Here is a 17,050-nt window from a genome sequence, read left to right on the forward strand (position 1 = left end):
TGTGAATGCTCTCAAAAGCAGGTGAAGTTCAGAAAAAGCTTATATTGTATTTACACAGCTTGAAATCTGATGGAATTTAAATGAAAAATTCTTGCTGTTATATTTGTGAGTCAGAAAAGAACAGCTATGAAGAGAAAAACTAAAGATGTATTTAATCAGAAAAGGGAATTTTTCCAGTCCTCAGTGCTTTGAAGTAAGTTTAATGTGAAGATTGGTCTTTTTTTTTCTTTGGTCTCCGTGTCAGCATTTAATTTCTTGGTGGATAGCCTGTGCAGGGTGAAAGTGCAAATGCAGAGCAGGAGTTCAGTAAGTGGTTGAAGTTTCTGGAAGCTTTTGGAGTGCCCCTATGTGCTGGAAATGAGCTTTTACAATCACATTCATATAATGAAGTTTTGCTTTTTTCCCTGCTCCATACAGCTTGGATATACAGCTGAATTTTGACATGCAAGCATTGATGAGGGAGTTGAAATTACCACTGATAGGCTTACTTCACCTTTTATAGGATTGTCTGGACTTTCTTGCTGCAGATAAACCTTGATGCAATAATCCAGCAACCATTTCCACTTGCTCTAAAAATCAAGGTCTGCAAATGAATATACACTTCCTGTTCCCAACTGGCTTAAACCCCCATAAAATAATAAAATAATCCAGTCACAAATTACAACTATCCAGGAAAGATTGAACATGTGGAAGGAAAAGGAATGGGCAAGAATTTGTTGAAGGTGTGTTGGTTCCCTGAACAGCATGAGGAAAGTCACATCACAGATTTTCTGGTCTGACCACTGTTGATGCATTCTTGCTGTATGGATTCACTCTTGCATGAACGTGGATAAAACGGCTGCTCCTGTAGTGTGACTCTGGTCCTATGCCTTGATTTATGATTTAAAAAGAAATATGAGCATTTTTTGTGTGTTGTTAATAATCAGAAGTCGCAGTTTCTCTTTTCTTAAAAATGAAAGAAAACCCATACAGGCAGTAGCTGTAATCCCAGATGAACAAACTCATGTGACTATGAGTCCTGAATCTTTGATAAACACAGCTTCGAACCAGCACCAACCTCTGGCTTTAAAACTTCGACTTCCATTGGAAAGAAAGAGTTTCTGATCTTCAGAACTGTTGGGTAAACTGTGAAATTACAGTCACATTTATTTATTTGCACAAGTTTGCTGCGGGATGTATTGCCTCTGTGGCAATGTGTGTGGAGGCAGAAGGTGTCTCACTTTTCTTCCATTCATATGATTTCTTTCATATCTTTAACCTCATACTGGCTTTCCCAAACATCTGGAGCAACTCTGAGGCTTTGGAATATTTAAAAAGATTCAAAAATTTGAAAATTTGTATGCTATTCTATGTTTGAATACAGCAGCTGCAGGAACAGACTGTTACTGCGTTTTTTCCCCTCTTCTAAAATAGACTTGAGAGAGGTGCACTGACCACAGCAAGGAAGTGAAGAGGAAACACAACTGTAAGACTGGAATACCCATCCCCAGTGTGGTCTGGGTTGTCAGGAGATCCATTGCTTTTAGATTTAATACTGCTCCAATGTTTGCAGTCCCTGCCGAAATGCTGAGACACAATGAACCGAGGCCATGCCTGGTTGGAGGTGTGTCCTGGATCATGGCAGAGTGAGTGTAGAAGGATCCTCTGCAGTCCAGATGGGTATCAAGGGCCCTGTAGGCAAAGCAGGGAGGCTGATATAGAAGTTTCAACATATGAAATGTTGCAACCTTTTTAGCTGATACACTGGATGATCTTAATAGCTTGCTAATTCACAAAAAAGCTTATTGCTTCCATTGTAGTGTTGGCCTGAGGTCCAGTGAGGGTTTATAGTCTGAGACACACTTGGACCACACAGTCCAGCTCATCTGATGGGTTGGGTAATTGATTTTAGGACTGCAGCTGGGAACAGAATTTTGATTTGCACTTATGAAACAGCTTCTATTCCAGTCTTGATCTCTGGGGAATGGATGCAAAACACCAGAAGAACAAGATGCAGCTCTTCCTCATGCATCATGTTTGTCAAATCAGCTTTTGACCTTTTACTGGCTTTGTAAAAATATGAGAGTCTTTGACTCAGTTTCAGGTTATTAGGAAGGAGATATTTTTTCTTTTTCCCTTTGGACTGTAATGACTGTGAGGTGTAAAACAGCCTAGATGCATGCAGCAGAATAAGTACTGAAAACCTGTTGTGTTCATATCTCTGCAATGTAATGACTGGCTTGTGAGGAAAGCTCGGGGTTGGTGGTGTGAAGAGTATATTTATTTTTGTCTTCTAGTACTGAACAGAAGAGATTAACTCTTTTATGCTTATTTTCAGACTGGATATTTCCATCTGCCCCATGGAGATTACTTCATTGAGCCCATTAAAAATCATCCACAGAAGGAGGGAACACCCCATCCCCATATTATCTATGGTGCAAACAACCTTCAAAATGCTTTAAGGAGAAGACGGGCCAACCCGATGGAAAAGGAACAAGCATGTGGACTGAATGGTACTATTTTTGCTGGGTTTCAGCCTATTTGCTTTCTGTATCTTTTTAAGTAGCTTTTTTCCAGTGGTGTGTGCCTCTCCTTCTGCCAGGCTTTTTAAAATTCTGTAAGAAAAGATTATGCAAAATAAGATAATCTCATTCAAAACACCACAGGAGCCACCCATCTGCGTTCCTTCTGAAAAGTTAAATCCTCCTTATGACTACTGGGATATGTCTTTCCAGCTATTGATCCTTTCTACGTCTCAGTTTTTCTCCAACCAGAACAATTCAGTGAGTTTGAAACTTGAATTCCTGAGGAGTTATGGGATAAAAAGATTTGCATTCAGCATTATTTTTAATAAAATATTCTCATTCCATGTGAGTTCTGTCTTCAACATAAAATAACTCCTGTCTAATCCATGGTTTAAATTTAGGATTTCTAGATTTTCTGTGATTGATAGCAGATAATTTAAAGAGTTTTATTTAGTTGTCCTGAAAGTGAAGTACAGGGCATCAAGAGCAAGATTTTTTAAGTTGAAGTAAAAATAGCTTGAATATTGGTGCAGTAATACTCATGATCATGTCTTTTGTGAAAACAAACTAGTACACTATGCTGGAAGGGAACACTATATCTAGAGGGTAGTTGACATCTTATAATTACAAAAGTAATTCCTTTATTTAGTAAAATAATTTCCTTAATTTGTTTCACACTAAGAATGTTTAGATTTTGTGTTAGTTTTCTGAGGCCTTGAATCTGAATCTGCACCAAACTTTAGAAAAGCATAGTATTGGTAGGGATGAATCAGTAATTCCTTATGTGACCTAAGGCCTGAGTTATGTACAAGTAAAGCTGAAGAATACACAGGAATGTATTTCTGTCTTTCACAGGTCAGTGGTTTAAGAGTAGTAGGTTCCTTTCCAGGGACTGGAAATGAAAGGAGGAATGTAGGACTTTTTAATCCCCAATCATGACTGCTGGTGAAGTTTTACTGCTGTGTAATATGGATTGGTAAATTAAAGAAGCAAAGAGCAGCTTGACCCCCCTGTATTTCTGGTCATAGACCTGAATTGCACTTCTTGCTTGCTACCAAGTTAGTGCAAAATGCTAACAGGGCAAAAACATGAGAAAGCTGATGGGAGAGTTACCAAATCTTCTGTGATACTGGGAAGGTAAAGGGGAAACCATGGGAATTAATATGAATGCTGCTCCATTTTATTATTCATGAAGTGAAAATATGTATCTACTTAATAGAAAATAACCTTGGATTTGAAAAAAAACAGGAGTGTCTAAAAGTGATGTTTATATTGGTGTCAGTTTCAGATAGATCCCTGAATTTTCATTCCCTCTGATGGCTACTGGGCTAGATAAGAGAAATTAGTTTAGATTTGCCTGTGAAGAATGAGGAAGTTGTTCTTGCCTACTGTCTTCCCAGTTACTTTTATGGCTGAAATAACATATGAAAGAAATAATATATGCATGCAGTAACTCTAAGTGTGGACAGAAGATGGGAGCTCCTCAGGAGCATCTCTGTGCTTGCTTTGTGTGGTGTGCTTATTTTCTTTCTACCTCTCTCTGTTTGCCTCTTCTATTGTACTTCAAAGTCATACAGAATGAGACAGAAAAAGACTGGCTGTACCTGGACACTGTATTAACCAGATTAGCTAAGTCTGCTCTAATAGACTTATCAATTTAAACTCCCTGTCTGATGTTATTTCTTCCAAAGTGACAGAATTAGTTCTGGTCTTAGTATGTTCATGATATTGCAGGCAAACAAAGATAGTGCCTTATGAACTAACAAAGTAGTCAGCTATAATTTATGCTTCCTTTTTAACAGTCAGCCTTTAGAGGTAATAACTTTTCTTTTGACCAAATCATAATCTTTGCTGTCATAAAAGTTGAAGAATCAGTGTGAAGAAGTGTATGAGGGTAAAACCCTTTCCTTCATTATATCTATTCCCTTTGTGTGACAGCATACAGCAATCACAGAATCCTCAAAAGACTTTAGCGTTTATGTTGTGTGTTATGTGTCCTGGGCTGCATCCAGAGCCCCGTGGGCAGCAGGGGAGGGAGGGGATTCTGCCCCTCTGCTCTGCTCTGGTGAGACCCACCTGGAGCACTGCATCCAGCCTGGGCTCCCAGCACGGGAGGGACAGGGACCCAATGGAGTCAGCCCAGAGGAGGCCACCAAGATAGTCAGAGGACTGGAGCATTTTTCACCCAGGAGAAAAAAAAGGCTTTGGAGTGAACTAATTATGGCCTTCCAGTACCAGAAGGGAGCCTGCAAGAAGGATGGAGAGAGACTTTTTACAAGGACTTGGAATGATAGGAAAAGGAGAAATGGCTTTAAACTGAAAGAGAGTAGATTTAGATAAGATATTAGCAAAAAAATCTTTATCTTGAGGGTGATGAAGCTCTGGAGCAAGTTGCCTAGGGAAATTGTGATTGCACCATCCCTGGCAGTGTTCAAGGCCAGGCTGGATTAAGCTCTGAGCAACCTGGGCTAGTGGAAGATATCCCTGCCCATGGCAGGGAGTTGAAACAAGATGATCTTTCAGGTCCCTTCCAAACCAAGCCGTTCTGTGTTTTTTTATCTCATTTCTGAGTAGCCAGCCTTTCAATGGGGATAGATGAAAGAAGGAATTCAGTGTCATCTTCTATTGATAATACACATTGTCAGAGTTGTTGCTCTTGTTAGGAATGAAATACAGAAGAAAAAGGGAAAGGGATACAATTCTTGCTTTCTGTATGTTTCTGTGCCAATTCACTACTTAGGCTTTGGTGAATACCTTGTGCATAAATAAATTTAAAAGGTAGTAAGTTGACTCTGCCACCTTTTCAGGATTTCATGTACTTCATGTTTTTGAGGTAGGTGCCAGAAATCTTGTACACCCATATGACATCACAGATAGCTTAGAATAATGCCTTTTGGGATCAATTCAAGGCAAAGCATTTTCAGTTCACAGTTAATTGTAAAAACTATTTATATTTTATAGGTTAAATTCCATTTTGTGTTTTCAACCCTCAGCAACGCTGTTGCATATTGTATGTCTTACAGGAACTGGTGTTCAAATATTTTAACCTTGTGTGCATAGATTCATCATGCAAAGTGTCTGCATTTGTTTATTTGAGCTCTGAGTTTGTTAGGCTTTTTAAAATTAAGCTAAGATGCTTGAGTTATTTCTGTGACTTACACTTGGTGTGTATTCAGGTTAAAGTGTAGTGGTGATTTTTGCTTGAAGAAGTTGAATCACCTTGATGCTTACGAGTCAGTGCACAGAGTTGAGTGGTGATAATGAAATCTTTTAGTCAGAAACTAATCTGCCTGTCAGGCAAGGAATATAAAGACTAGTTGTACAGACAAAATCAAAGTAAAGGAATTACTGCTGGGGGGAGTATGTAGAGGATGCTGATCTGTGCAGTCTTTTTCCAGGTTTGGGTTTTTTTAATGCAAGGTCTGTGTCTCTTGGAAGAAGCCTTGTGCAACAACAACCTTTACAATTTTTACTGTGACAACAACTGCATGAATATCCAGGGTTCAACCTGCTTGTTCCCTATCCTTCCTACATGCAATAATGTTTTACAATAAGTGACTTCTCTGTAATCTTGCAATGATTACATTAATTACTTTATAATTGACACTATCTCTAACAGTTTCAGATACTTGGAGAAAAATCATCACAGTAAATGATGTAAATTAAAACTTCTGTTTGTGCTGCACACTTCCATTGCTGCTCAGGCAAATGCCAGCTGACTCAGTCATTAGCTGCATGCAAAACTGAGTTACTAATCTTGAAACCTTGAAATCTTACTTTCTGTATTTCACTTGGACTCTTCTAGCACCTGTCTCACTATACCATTTGAAATATGTGTGAGAAATAGCAGAAAAGATAAATGAAAAGTGTCCCTATGCCTTATAAAAAACCTCTCTCATCCTTTGTACTCACAATAGAGGGAACTGAGGATCTGGGAATTTGTTTTATTTTTCCAAATAGGTGCTTTTAAAAACTTGACAGTGCTTTGAGATACAATGTAAGGGAAGAGAAATTGTCCTATCTTCTTACAGAAAAAGAAGTGATCTCCCATTTCTGCTACTTGCTTTCATGTAGCTTGTTGCAAGGTATTGTTTTTGTTTGTGAGCTTTAAAATAAGAGAAATTTTGTGAAATTTGTGAGTTAAAATGCTCTGTTGTAGTGAAGCTCTTCCTAAGTGTTATGAGGAGGGAACAAGTACAAACAGATGGATTTTTTTTCATGAGCTGGAGAGAAGGACAGGTTGCTGTTGTTCAGAGGGTGAGGATAGTTAAGTTTATTCAGATGCAACCCAGTGATTCCTACAGAAGGCTGTAAAATGTAACTAAGATGTGAAAGGTTTCTGGTATTAAAATAGATCTCAGAGAATATTTAATTGGTGCTTAAGGTGTACAAAAAATTGTTGTAAATTTTACCCTCATTTTGGCATTAAGTATTTGATAGATCTGAAGTTAGGATTAGTTTGAGTTTGACATGGGCCTCCAACTCCTTGTCTGCAGAGAAGTTACAAATCTTAAAACTGATTTTTTTGCATTTGGAGGAATTTTGCTCCAAAATTGTAACTGTAATGGGATAAAGCTGGAGTGGAAGAAAGAAGAGGCTGGCTGCTGTGTGAAAAGATGGGGAGAGAAGGGGGAGTTAAAGGAGCAGAGCAACATAGTCTGTGCAAAACTGTTTTTTAACAGTTTTGCCATCATCACTCAAAATTTATGTATTTTGAGTGATGATGGCATAATTAATTAACAGAAATCTAGAATGCCATTAAGCTGTTTTGGAAAATTACTTCCTGTGTCTGCTGTAGGACTTTATTCAATCATGGTCTTGCTTTTTGATTATTAACTTGATACTGTCAAAGGCTTCTCTTCAGTTTTTATGCTTGCAAAGTGTACAGGATGAGCTAGTAATACTGGCTTTTCACCCTGAAATCTTTAATTTAATCACTTGAAAGAAGGAGGGGGAAAAAACTCGAGGGCAGTATTTTATTCTTAAGTGATAACCTATTTTCTTTCGTTTTAGCAGGACATTGTGGCCAATGTAAGCAGCTTTGCTTGAAATCCTGGTTGTAAGCTCAGAACTCCTGGCAGAGGCTCTGTAGCTTCTGCTGCTTTTAAAGAAAGTTGCTGATATTTTCCCAGTATTTGTTTATTGTATTTAATAACATCTATTATAATTCAGCTTAATTAGCTTGGTTTCTCCATGACATGGAGGTGATTATTCATAGGATGGTAAGTTGGCACATTGAAATTTTGTAGTGAGGTTAATTCAGCCTCAGTTTAGGGAAGAGCACCTTTCACCCTGTATGGCTCTGCTTCCTACAACTGGCTCTTCTAAGCTGTTTATGAGATGCTTATCATGAAAGAAAGCACAAAGATGAACATTCAGTCAGAATGACCTCTATATTAAAGCAGGAACAATGAAGCAAACAGCTTGCAAAATAACAGAGTATCTCTCATCTCTAAAACAGTTTGCACTTAACTGAAAAAAGTGAGTGCCTGCTTGTGCAGATACCAATATTTAGCATTTAACAGATGGGGAACTTGTGAAATAAAGACATGAGAATTGGTTTATCACAGTAGTCTATGTAACAATTGCTGCTATCAAAACATTTTCCCCCTTCCCAGACAACCTCATGGAATGAAATCAAAAGATTCTAGCTTTCTTTTTTTTTTCAGGAATACATGGGAGTTTCTTTTAGTTGCTCTCAGTACAGGTGGAGGAAACAGGAATAAAATACTGTATTTTCTGCCATTCTTCCTTCCAGTTAAATGAGTGAGGAGTCAAAGCTAGAGGTTTACCCAAGTGGATCAAAGTTTGTGCTGAGCAAGGGCCTGAGATGGCTCAATGCTGGCAGAGTGCTGGCACCTCCTTTCCCAGTCCCTGATTGTTTTCTCTTTTTTTTCTCTTTTCTAATGCAATCTTACTTTCTGTATTTCACTTGCTTCCATTAACTGAAGCAAAGCGAATTCCCTAAGTGCTTGTGTTATGCAGGAGGTGGGGAACAAAAATCTGGGAACACAGGATTGTTGTTATAAGATCATAATTGTCACTTGTTGCCACCATATATGTTACCTCACTCAAAGGCTAAATATATTTTAAAGTTCTGTGACAGGCCATTTTCCAAATAATATGAATCGAACCTATAAGGAGGGAGAAGTTTTTGTTCATTATGATTCACCAGTCTTTCTGTTCAGTCACTGTGCCGCTGGAAAGAAATAGCGTTCACTACACCATCCTTGCTGTACTGTATTTGCTTTCCTGTAGTTTTAAAGGTAGTCTGTGATCTCTTCCATGTCTTCATTAAAAGTTTTCTTAGCTGTTCATCAGGTTGAGGAGTCTCAGTCTGCATCCAGGCTAACTTAATTCAGCATGTCTAACTGGGTACTGTCTTAGAGAAATATATTGTGCTCTTGCTCTGTACCTGTAGCTTTCCTTATTGATCTGTGTGTGATGCTATGGCATTTCTTCAGTTCAGCAATTGATTTGGTAAACAGATGCCTTGGGAATATAAATGTTGAATTGCTGCAGTATTAATTTGGAGAGCAATAGTACACTTTAAACTGTTGCATATCACATCTATCCCTTTCTCTTTTGTAGAGTAACAATAGCCTTGAATAAATATAAACCACATTTCCAGAGGTGAAATAGAAAACTCAGAAAGCTAAGCTGCATTTGGTTAAATGTTTCTAATGCAGGAGTTTGAAAATTTGGTCAGGATACTTGATCCATTAACAGAGTTGTAATGGCAGAGATGTTCAGCCTTCAGTCTAGTTAGGGCCAGATTTCTCACTCATACTAAGCTCCCTATGAACATTCTAATAAGAAACTACAATTTCCTTATTATTTCTGGGCAGATCACAGATTTCCAGTTCTTCTCAGAAGCACTGGACTCATTCTGTGGGGCTGATGAACTGATATGGGCTCGGTGTCCAAAGTTAGTTTCTCTGGAGTTGCATATCCTTGATGAGCCTCCTGTTGTAGATGACCCACTTTAAACAGGTGTCTGAGTTCAGTTTTTCTGCATGAAACACTGTCCTTGCTGCTTGCCCACTCCTTACTTGTGGCTGTGTTCTCTACTCTTTGTCTCCCTGAACTTGAATCCATTTTGTGTTTGGGGCAAAACCTTTGGAGCAGTTGTACTTCAAAGGCATTAATAATATTCCTCTAAGCATATGTTTTAGCTTTATGGTTAGTTAGGAATGAGGGGAACTGTATAACTTGGAAGGCTATTTTTTCTATCCACTACTACTTCAGTTAACTTGTAACTCCCTCCTTTTTAGGGATAAGTGGGGCCCCATTTGCATTTATCCCACACCATGCACAATTGCTTGGGCTGCACAGATATTTTGCACCCCTGTGCTATTTGTGTACTGTCCTGAAATAAACTGTATGTAAATATCAGGCTGGAGAGGTGCTCTTCACTGAAAGGTCATATACATTACACACATTTGATTTTTCTATTAAATGGAATTATCCCAAAGAATCCATCTTTATGAAAAAAAAAAAGATGGACAGAAGATTGCTTAGCTAAAAGGTATTAAAAATGTTTTCAGTTGCTGCCCTTAAATACTGCACTTGTTTGAAGATTTTGTGGAACTGTTTTTTTTGCATGTCCAGGTTTGTCCATGAAAGACCATAGGAGAAAATATTGATTTTTTTTTCCTCCTGCAATTTCATTTAGACTTACCACATTTCATCTCTTGCAAATACTCAACCTAAACTTAATTCAAACAGCAAACAGCATTAATGTGCCTTAGCTGAAAAAAAATTGTTATTCCTGTGTTCTTTAAACAGCAATTATGAGGTCTTTGTACACATAAATTAGACTCCTACAGAAAGTCTCTTCTAAACTGTTATAATCAATGTCAAGAAATACTGTCCCAAAAATAATAGTTGTGCAAAATAAAAGTCCAAAGCTTTTATGTCCTTTTTTAATCTTTCTTGTAAAAAATGTCTTGGTCTAGTATTTTGCTCTTCTTCAGAACTTTTGAGTTGAAGCTACAGAGAGAGGTATTTTTATATTTTAAATACCTTTTAAACACAGTTAAAACGCAATGTCAGCCTATCTCCCATTCTGCTAAAGCTGAAATTAGCAGCAAGTTTCTTGCCTGCCCAAGTTTTAAAGCAAGCTGAATTGAGATCCTTCCTCTCTGATCTGCACTGTTGTTGGTTGAGCCCCCAGTCTGTGTTCCCTTCAGCTCTGTGGAGGTTTTGGATTTGAATCAAACTCTTCTTTTAAATACTGCAGTTTTAGCAAGGGATCATTCCTGTCATTTTCTGTATGATTTGCCTGACATATTTGCCTGACGTTCTCCAGCTAGAAACACTCTCTACTTTATGGCGTTTCCTTTTCAGCATCCCAGTTTCATCTATGGTGAGGTGCTTCTAGGTAGCCAGGTCTTCCTCAGAGTAAAAAGAAGATTATGAGAGAGTTGAAATTTCATCTGTCAGCAAGGTCACAGAAAAAAAGGGCAGTAGAAGAAAGGAGTTTCCTGCAAAGCCTGGACTGGTAACATTAAGAGGCAGCTTTATAATGGGGAATTAATTACTAAAGAACCTCTTCCTCAGTTTAGGGTTGTAACTTGGTGTTGTTCGTCATAGTCTATTTTTTTTAATATTTTTTTCTCCTTAAGCTATAATTAATCATACTGGTTTATGGTGAATGTGAATTGGATGTTTCTTTCCCTCCTTCTGCTCCAGTGCATTTACATACCTTTATCATTTACATACCTTTATCACTCCTGTTCCTGGTGAGAATAGGAGTCAGGGAATTTTTGCAAATAAAAACTGGAATTGTCATTAAAGAATACAAAACAGAGACTCAATCTGTTGACAGGGCTTTGTTTAATTATCTTTCCACAGGAGGAAAAATGTCAAAGTTCAAACCCAGATCTCAGCAAGCACTTTCAAACTCCTTGGCATTTACGTGTGGAATCCCCAATTGCTCCTGTCTGTGAAGGATTCTGGCATGGTTAGTGAACACAGGGAGTTCAGTTAATTAAAGCTGGTGTTACTGGTGAACCTCCAGCCCATGCATGACAGAAATGCAAGTAAATTAATGGGCTTATAACATCCAACAGGTTATAGTGCCTCTGACAATCAATCTCTAATAAGAAACTGGAATCAAAAGAAAAAGTCACCCTCAAAACTTTGGCTAAAATTGAAAACATCCCTGAGCCCTGCAGTGATATTCACAAAGAGCTGAGTGGAGCACAGCTCACCTGAAGCTGTGTTATCCCAGCAGGGTAGCTCATGCAAGCTGGTGGCAGGAGTTATTAACCTCTCAACTCAGAGATGCTGTCGGCTGTCTCCCCTGAGATGATGTGAATTATGCTGTTCCTCCCCTTGCTCCTTCTAGGAGTGTACAGATGCCTCTGTCAGTTCTCCCCAGCTGCAGGATCGAGTCTGTCCCTGCTCTGCTGCTTCAGTGTCTGGTGTCTGTGTACAGGTGCTTCTTCAGTGGCTCAGTCAGGCAAATGAAATCATATGTGCCAGCTTGGAACAGGAGAACCTCAACAGTCACCTCTCAAAATGTTGTGAAGCTGAAAAATGTTGTCATCAGGACTTGCTTCTAAGGATAGAAAATGTTAACAGCAGTGTAAGTGTATATAAGGTTTTCAAGATGTCATATTAGCATAATTCATTTTGGTGACTGACCACTCCTTCCTTTCCTCATGGGGGGAAGTTCTCATTTGCAAGAGCTGTACTTTAAGTGCTGATATTTGTGGCAGAGGCACAGCAGGGTTGGGACTGAGCCTGAGGCTTTGAAGGCTGTATTGCTTAATAACATCATCTGATATACAAGACATTTGGCCTTAACCAGGGACAAGGAGGCCTCTAAAAATGCGAGTTTGTGCTTTTTAATTTGAGAAAACTGGTGTGATTGGTGTTTTAAATACAGTGGAAAAATGGACTGGAAAAAACAGCTGGTCCAGAGAAAGGCCAAATGAACTCTGTTATGTAAGCCCAGGGATAAGAAGGTTATAGCATAAACTGTATTCATTATATCATATCAAACCTTGAAAAAATAGCATTTTGTTTCAAGATTAATTCCAGACTGCCTTTTCTCTTATTTTTCTTAGTAATCTAAACCAAACGAATTGAAAGTCATTGTTTAACTACCACTTCAAAGACTATTCTGTTCATCTTTCTATAACTGTTTCTCTCTCACATCAGAGATGTTATACATTAATTTAGTTGGGGTACTTTCCACTTCTTGAACTGTGGTTTGAACATTTAAAACTGAGATGTCAAGTTTCAGGAATTATGGGTGACTATAGTAGCTATTGTTCATGAATAATGAACTTTGGTGCAGGGAATGTTTACTTGATGAGGTGCTTTCTTGAGAACGTGGCCTCTGTGTCTGCAGCACACCTCGAGCATGAAGGTCTTCAGATAGGTGCAAGAGGATTGAGAAATGGAGAAAATTGAACACAGAATTTCACTGACACCTGTCAGTCAGTGCAATCCCCTTCCCCATCTTCCTTTCAAATTTCATCTCATGTGATGGTGCCAAGAGGGCTGAACAGCCTACAGTATTTTGTGGAAATCTGTGTTTATTTTGGCTGTTTCTAAGAATGGCTGATGAGGCAAGGAATAGGATCCAGGCATTCTCTCCAGCCGTCACCCTTGTTTATACAAAATGGCTCATGCTCATCTTGCTCCTCACAGTCCTTTCATTATTAAAATAGGTCATGATAGCTTTGAGTGATGTCTGGGAAAAGTGCTGTTTTCTTCATAATTTCAGAAAAAGCAAAGGGGAAAAGAAGTTGAAATTTAAGTCCTGTAAATGTAACATTACCAATAAAACCTAAGGTTTTTTGCAGTCCATTAGAACAGTTAATTAGTTCTGTTATAAAATGAATGGCGTTACCTGTTCATTTGCCCTGTTAGTTCAGGTAAATGATTTCTGAATATTACTACTAATTGTCATCTTTAGACTGATTTGTAATTTTTAAGGTTTTTTACATAGTAAAACTCAGTGGTAGCAGGTGAAGTGGATAGAGATGATTGTCTTTTAAGCTTGGGTCTTGCTACAGAAATTGGTTTGGTCCTGCTCTGTTTCTAAGATCCTGAGGTGAGAGCAGGACTGTGACAGTGACAGACTGGATGGGGTGAAGCAGACGTCGCTGTCAGATAAAATGTGTTTGCCAGACAATGTTGGATTACCCTTCACATTGGAAGCACAGGTCTGCTTTATTTTCTCTCTGATCACACTATGTGGTCCCGTATGTGGTTTACATGCCCTCCTCAGCATGGAGGTGGCTGTTGCTTCTGGATCTGCAGAACTTTCTGAGCTTGCAGTTAGCTACTGACTTGCTGCTTTGCAGAAGGAAAACAGAGGGGAGAGCTGAGCATATCCAGTGTGGAGAGAGGGTTGCAATGGGGATGCAAAAACTGCTTGGGGTGAAGGCTGCAGGGAGCACAGCTAAGATGGCTTTGGCAATATGGGAGCCTCAGAAAAGAGTGTTTTTCCTTGATTCTCACATGGAACTGGCACCATGACCTGAATTCTATTGTGTTTCAGCCTATGTACTGTGTCATGTCCAGTGTGCTCCAACAGTTTCTTGTTTGTCCCCTATAGACTTAGCCTTAGTGAATTAATGAGCATGTACAGTTTGTAGAATGGGATCATTGGAGAAATTCTGAGAATGCCAATAACACATAAAATAGCTTACGTAAGTACCAAATCTCATCTTCACTTCACTAGAAGCCAAGGGCACCTGTTTTCCCCATGAGTTTCAGAGCATTTGTAAAACACTGATTTCTGTCTTGTTTTCAGGCTTTTAAAATCACTCTCAAGTCCTTTTAGTGCATACTGCTTATTAACTATGAAAAAATACTTTGGAGAAAACAAATGTGAAAAGGAATGTGTTTATACCAATGAGCTAAATAAAATGTTGAAATGCAGCACTAAAAAAAAATCTGGCAAATTTGTAAAGGGATCCTAATGGACCTCTGTTTGGCTACTTGGATGATTGAAATAGTTTTGTTTAAAAGTTATGGGGAGTGTATTTGGTTTTAGAGTACATTTCTACCTCCTTGTCCCTTTGCATGTTTTGCTAACAAATTGTATGATATATTTTTTTTACATACCACAAGTGCATCTACAACTGATGTAGAGAATACCTTCTGGTTAGTTCTGAAAAAAGCAGGGATCTGTTTTCCTATTTAATAGATTTTAGATAAGATGGTGGAAAAAGGGGGGAGTTTAATCTAGATTATTTTTTTAACATTCTCCCACCCTTTTTTATTGTAAATCAGAATTTCAAGGCAGCCAACTGAACTTTAGGTAGCTAAATTTTAGACTATTGATTGTAAGCCAAAAAATTCTCATTGCCATTGCTCATTTTAGGCGTTATTTCAGTGAAATAACCACATGTATATTTTACTGGATGCTTTGTTCATTTATATAAGAAAACACATCCTTGTACATTTTTATTGAAATAATTAAGAACTGAGGTCAGATTAATTCTTAATCAGTCAAATCTGCAAGTGCAAAGACAAACTTCTATTTGGAGCTATTTTAAATAAAAAAATAATTTTATCTGCTTTATGTTTAGACTTGAAATGATATATTTTTATCTAGGGCTTCATAACTACCACGTTACAACTGGAGAACTATCTCAAATCCATGTGTTGTAATCTGAATTCTTGACTTATTTTCACATCTGAGGTAGTTACAGTAAGAAGACAGATAAATCTGTCTTCTTGAAATCTTAAAATGTTTTTGTGGTGGCAGTTCCAAAAAATAAAGGTGTAACAGTAGGAATAGTTTCAACTAGGGTCCCCAATTTCTTTGCATGTGCATGTTCAGTAACCTCTCTGTTACCATTGAGAAAGAGATTGAAATATGTCACAGTCAAAGCAGTACTTTTTGAAGGCTGAACTAGAAACTTTTATTTTTTATAAATGTGAGTGTATTTGAGTAACTGAATGATAAAATACCCAGAAAATACTAACCCAGTGCCAGAATGTGTAGGAGAAACCTGATGTAAACATATAGAATAGCTGCAAAATCAGGCAGTTTATATGCTGAACATAAAGAGATCACATTTAATAATTTTGCCTGAAGAATTTTATTTAAAAGATGCCTGCAGTATTCTCTATAATATGTATTCTGGTTGACCATGTAACTATTTATATGTAAGGTAAGTGTTCACCACTATTCCCACAGAATGAGATGATGTTTGTGCTAATCACTGAAATACTCCAGTGTTTTTTGCATGGCTGCCAAGTAGCATACACCACTCTTTGTGTGTATATTGAATTTTCTCAGTTTCTTGCTCAGAGTGGCTGTATCCTGACTGCTGAGAGGAATAGCTGGGCTGTGCCTCTGCCATGAACGTTCACACTGTCACAGCAGGTCTGACAGGCACAACTATCCGCTTGCTGGTTTTGACTCTTAGAGCTGCTTGGAGATTCCTGGGGGATGAGCTGAACAGCACTTTCCAAGCTATCTTTGACCAAGAATGAGTCTGAGCACAGTGGAGGCGTCAGTGCAGAGAGTGCTGACATCTGAAAGAGAGTTGGCCTGAAAATGGCGTGAGGGGTTCAGTTGCCTGGACTCCGGAGGGTCATGGCTGAGCTGGAACCTTGCCGAGTATTAAGTGAGGGGTGTTGCTTGGTGTTTTGGGAAAGGAAGAGGTGCAGTTAGGGAAGGAGATGCAGAAGAATACTGTAAGATCAGGACAAGGAGCAATTCAGTAGTGGGATTATGGGAAATAGCTTTAATTCATCAGCTGTGCTCTCACACATAGTTTCTAACCAAATTGCTGAGATTCAGCTTTTGTGAGGGTGAAGCTATGAGCTGGAGCAGTCTGAGAGTGCAGGGAGGTTGCATCCTCTTCTGGGATCACTTAGCAGCCTGGGTAATCACAGGAGTGGTAGTGTCTCCCAGCTGTGCTGTGCTGCCTCCGACTTCCTTCCTGTGCCTCCTGGAGAGGAGGCAGGAGCAGCTGGTCCCAGCTGGCTCTGTACTGATCATTTGCAAGCACAGAGAGATGCAAGTGGCTGATTCTGCTTTATTAACTTGAAGGAAAATGATGAGCCAGTGAGGATTCCTGTGGTGCACATGTTGGGTCTTGGGGACCTAGAGGAGGCCCTTAAACCCACTTAAATTTGTGGTTCTGTGTGTGGAAGCATAAGCAGGCAAAATGGTGCTGTGCATATGTTATGATCTAATTGGTGAGAGATGCTTCTGCCTGAATAAAGGTGCAAACAAGACTATATGCTGAAGTGAACAATACAGATCTTATTTAACAATGAATGTGGGGTAGAGAAATAGAGAGAAGTAGAAGGGGGAGGATGAAGGAGGGTGAGATACTTATGCTGTAAGATCAGGACAAGGAGCAGTTCAGTAGTCGGTCCTTCTTCACTTGGCATCCTGGAGTGCCACTTTAATATGGCCCAAATTCCTGGGAGGCACGGGATGGTCACAGATGGTGTTCCCACAACTTGGGACGATACATAGATGAGCAGGTGCTTCCTTTTCCACCATTTGCCACAGGAAGAATTTTTGTCTGGATGTGTTAACCAGGATGTGCTAACCA

General features: G+C 38.9%; 1 protein-coding gene across 1 annotated transcript in view; it reads left to right on the forward strand.

Annotated features, from left to right (window-relative positions):
- Window positions 1–17,050, forward strand: part of ADAMTS12 (ADAM metallopeptidase with thrombospondin type 1 motif 12) — a 142,226-nt gene that overhangs the window by 50,635 nt on the left and 74,541 nt on the right. The window contains exon 3 of the mRNA XM_077790462.1: window positions 2,318–2,492. Coding sequence (XP_077646588.1) covers window positions 2,318–2,492 — 175 coding nt within the window. The remainder of the gene's footprint in view (window positions 1–2,317; window positions 2,493–17,050) is intronic.

Source organism: Lonchura striata, chromosome Z, assembly GCF_046129695.1.
Source record: "Lonchura striata isolate bLonStr1 chromosome Z, bLonStr1.mat, whole genome shotgun sequence".
In the NCBI taxonomy this organism is placed as follows: Eukaryota; Metazoa; Chordata; class Aves; order Passeriformes; family Estrildidae; genus Lonchura; species Lonchura striata.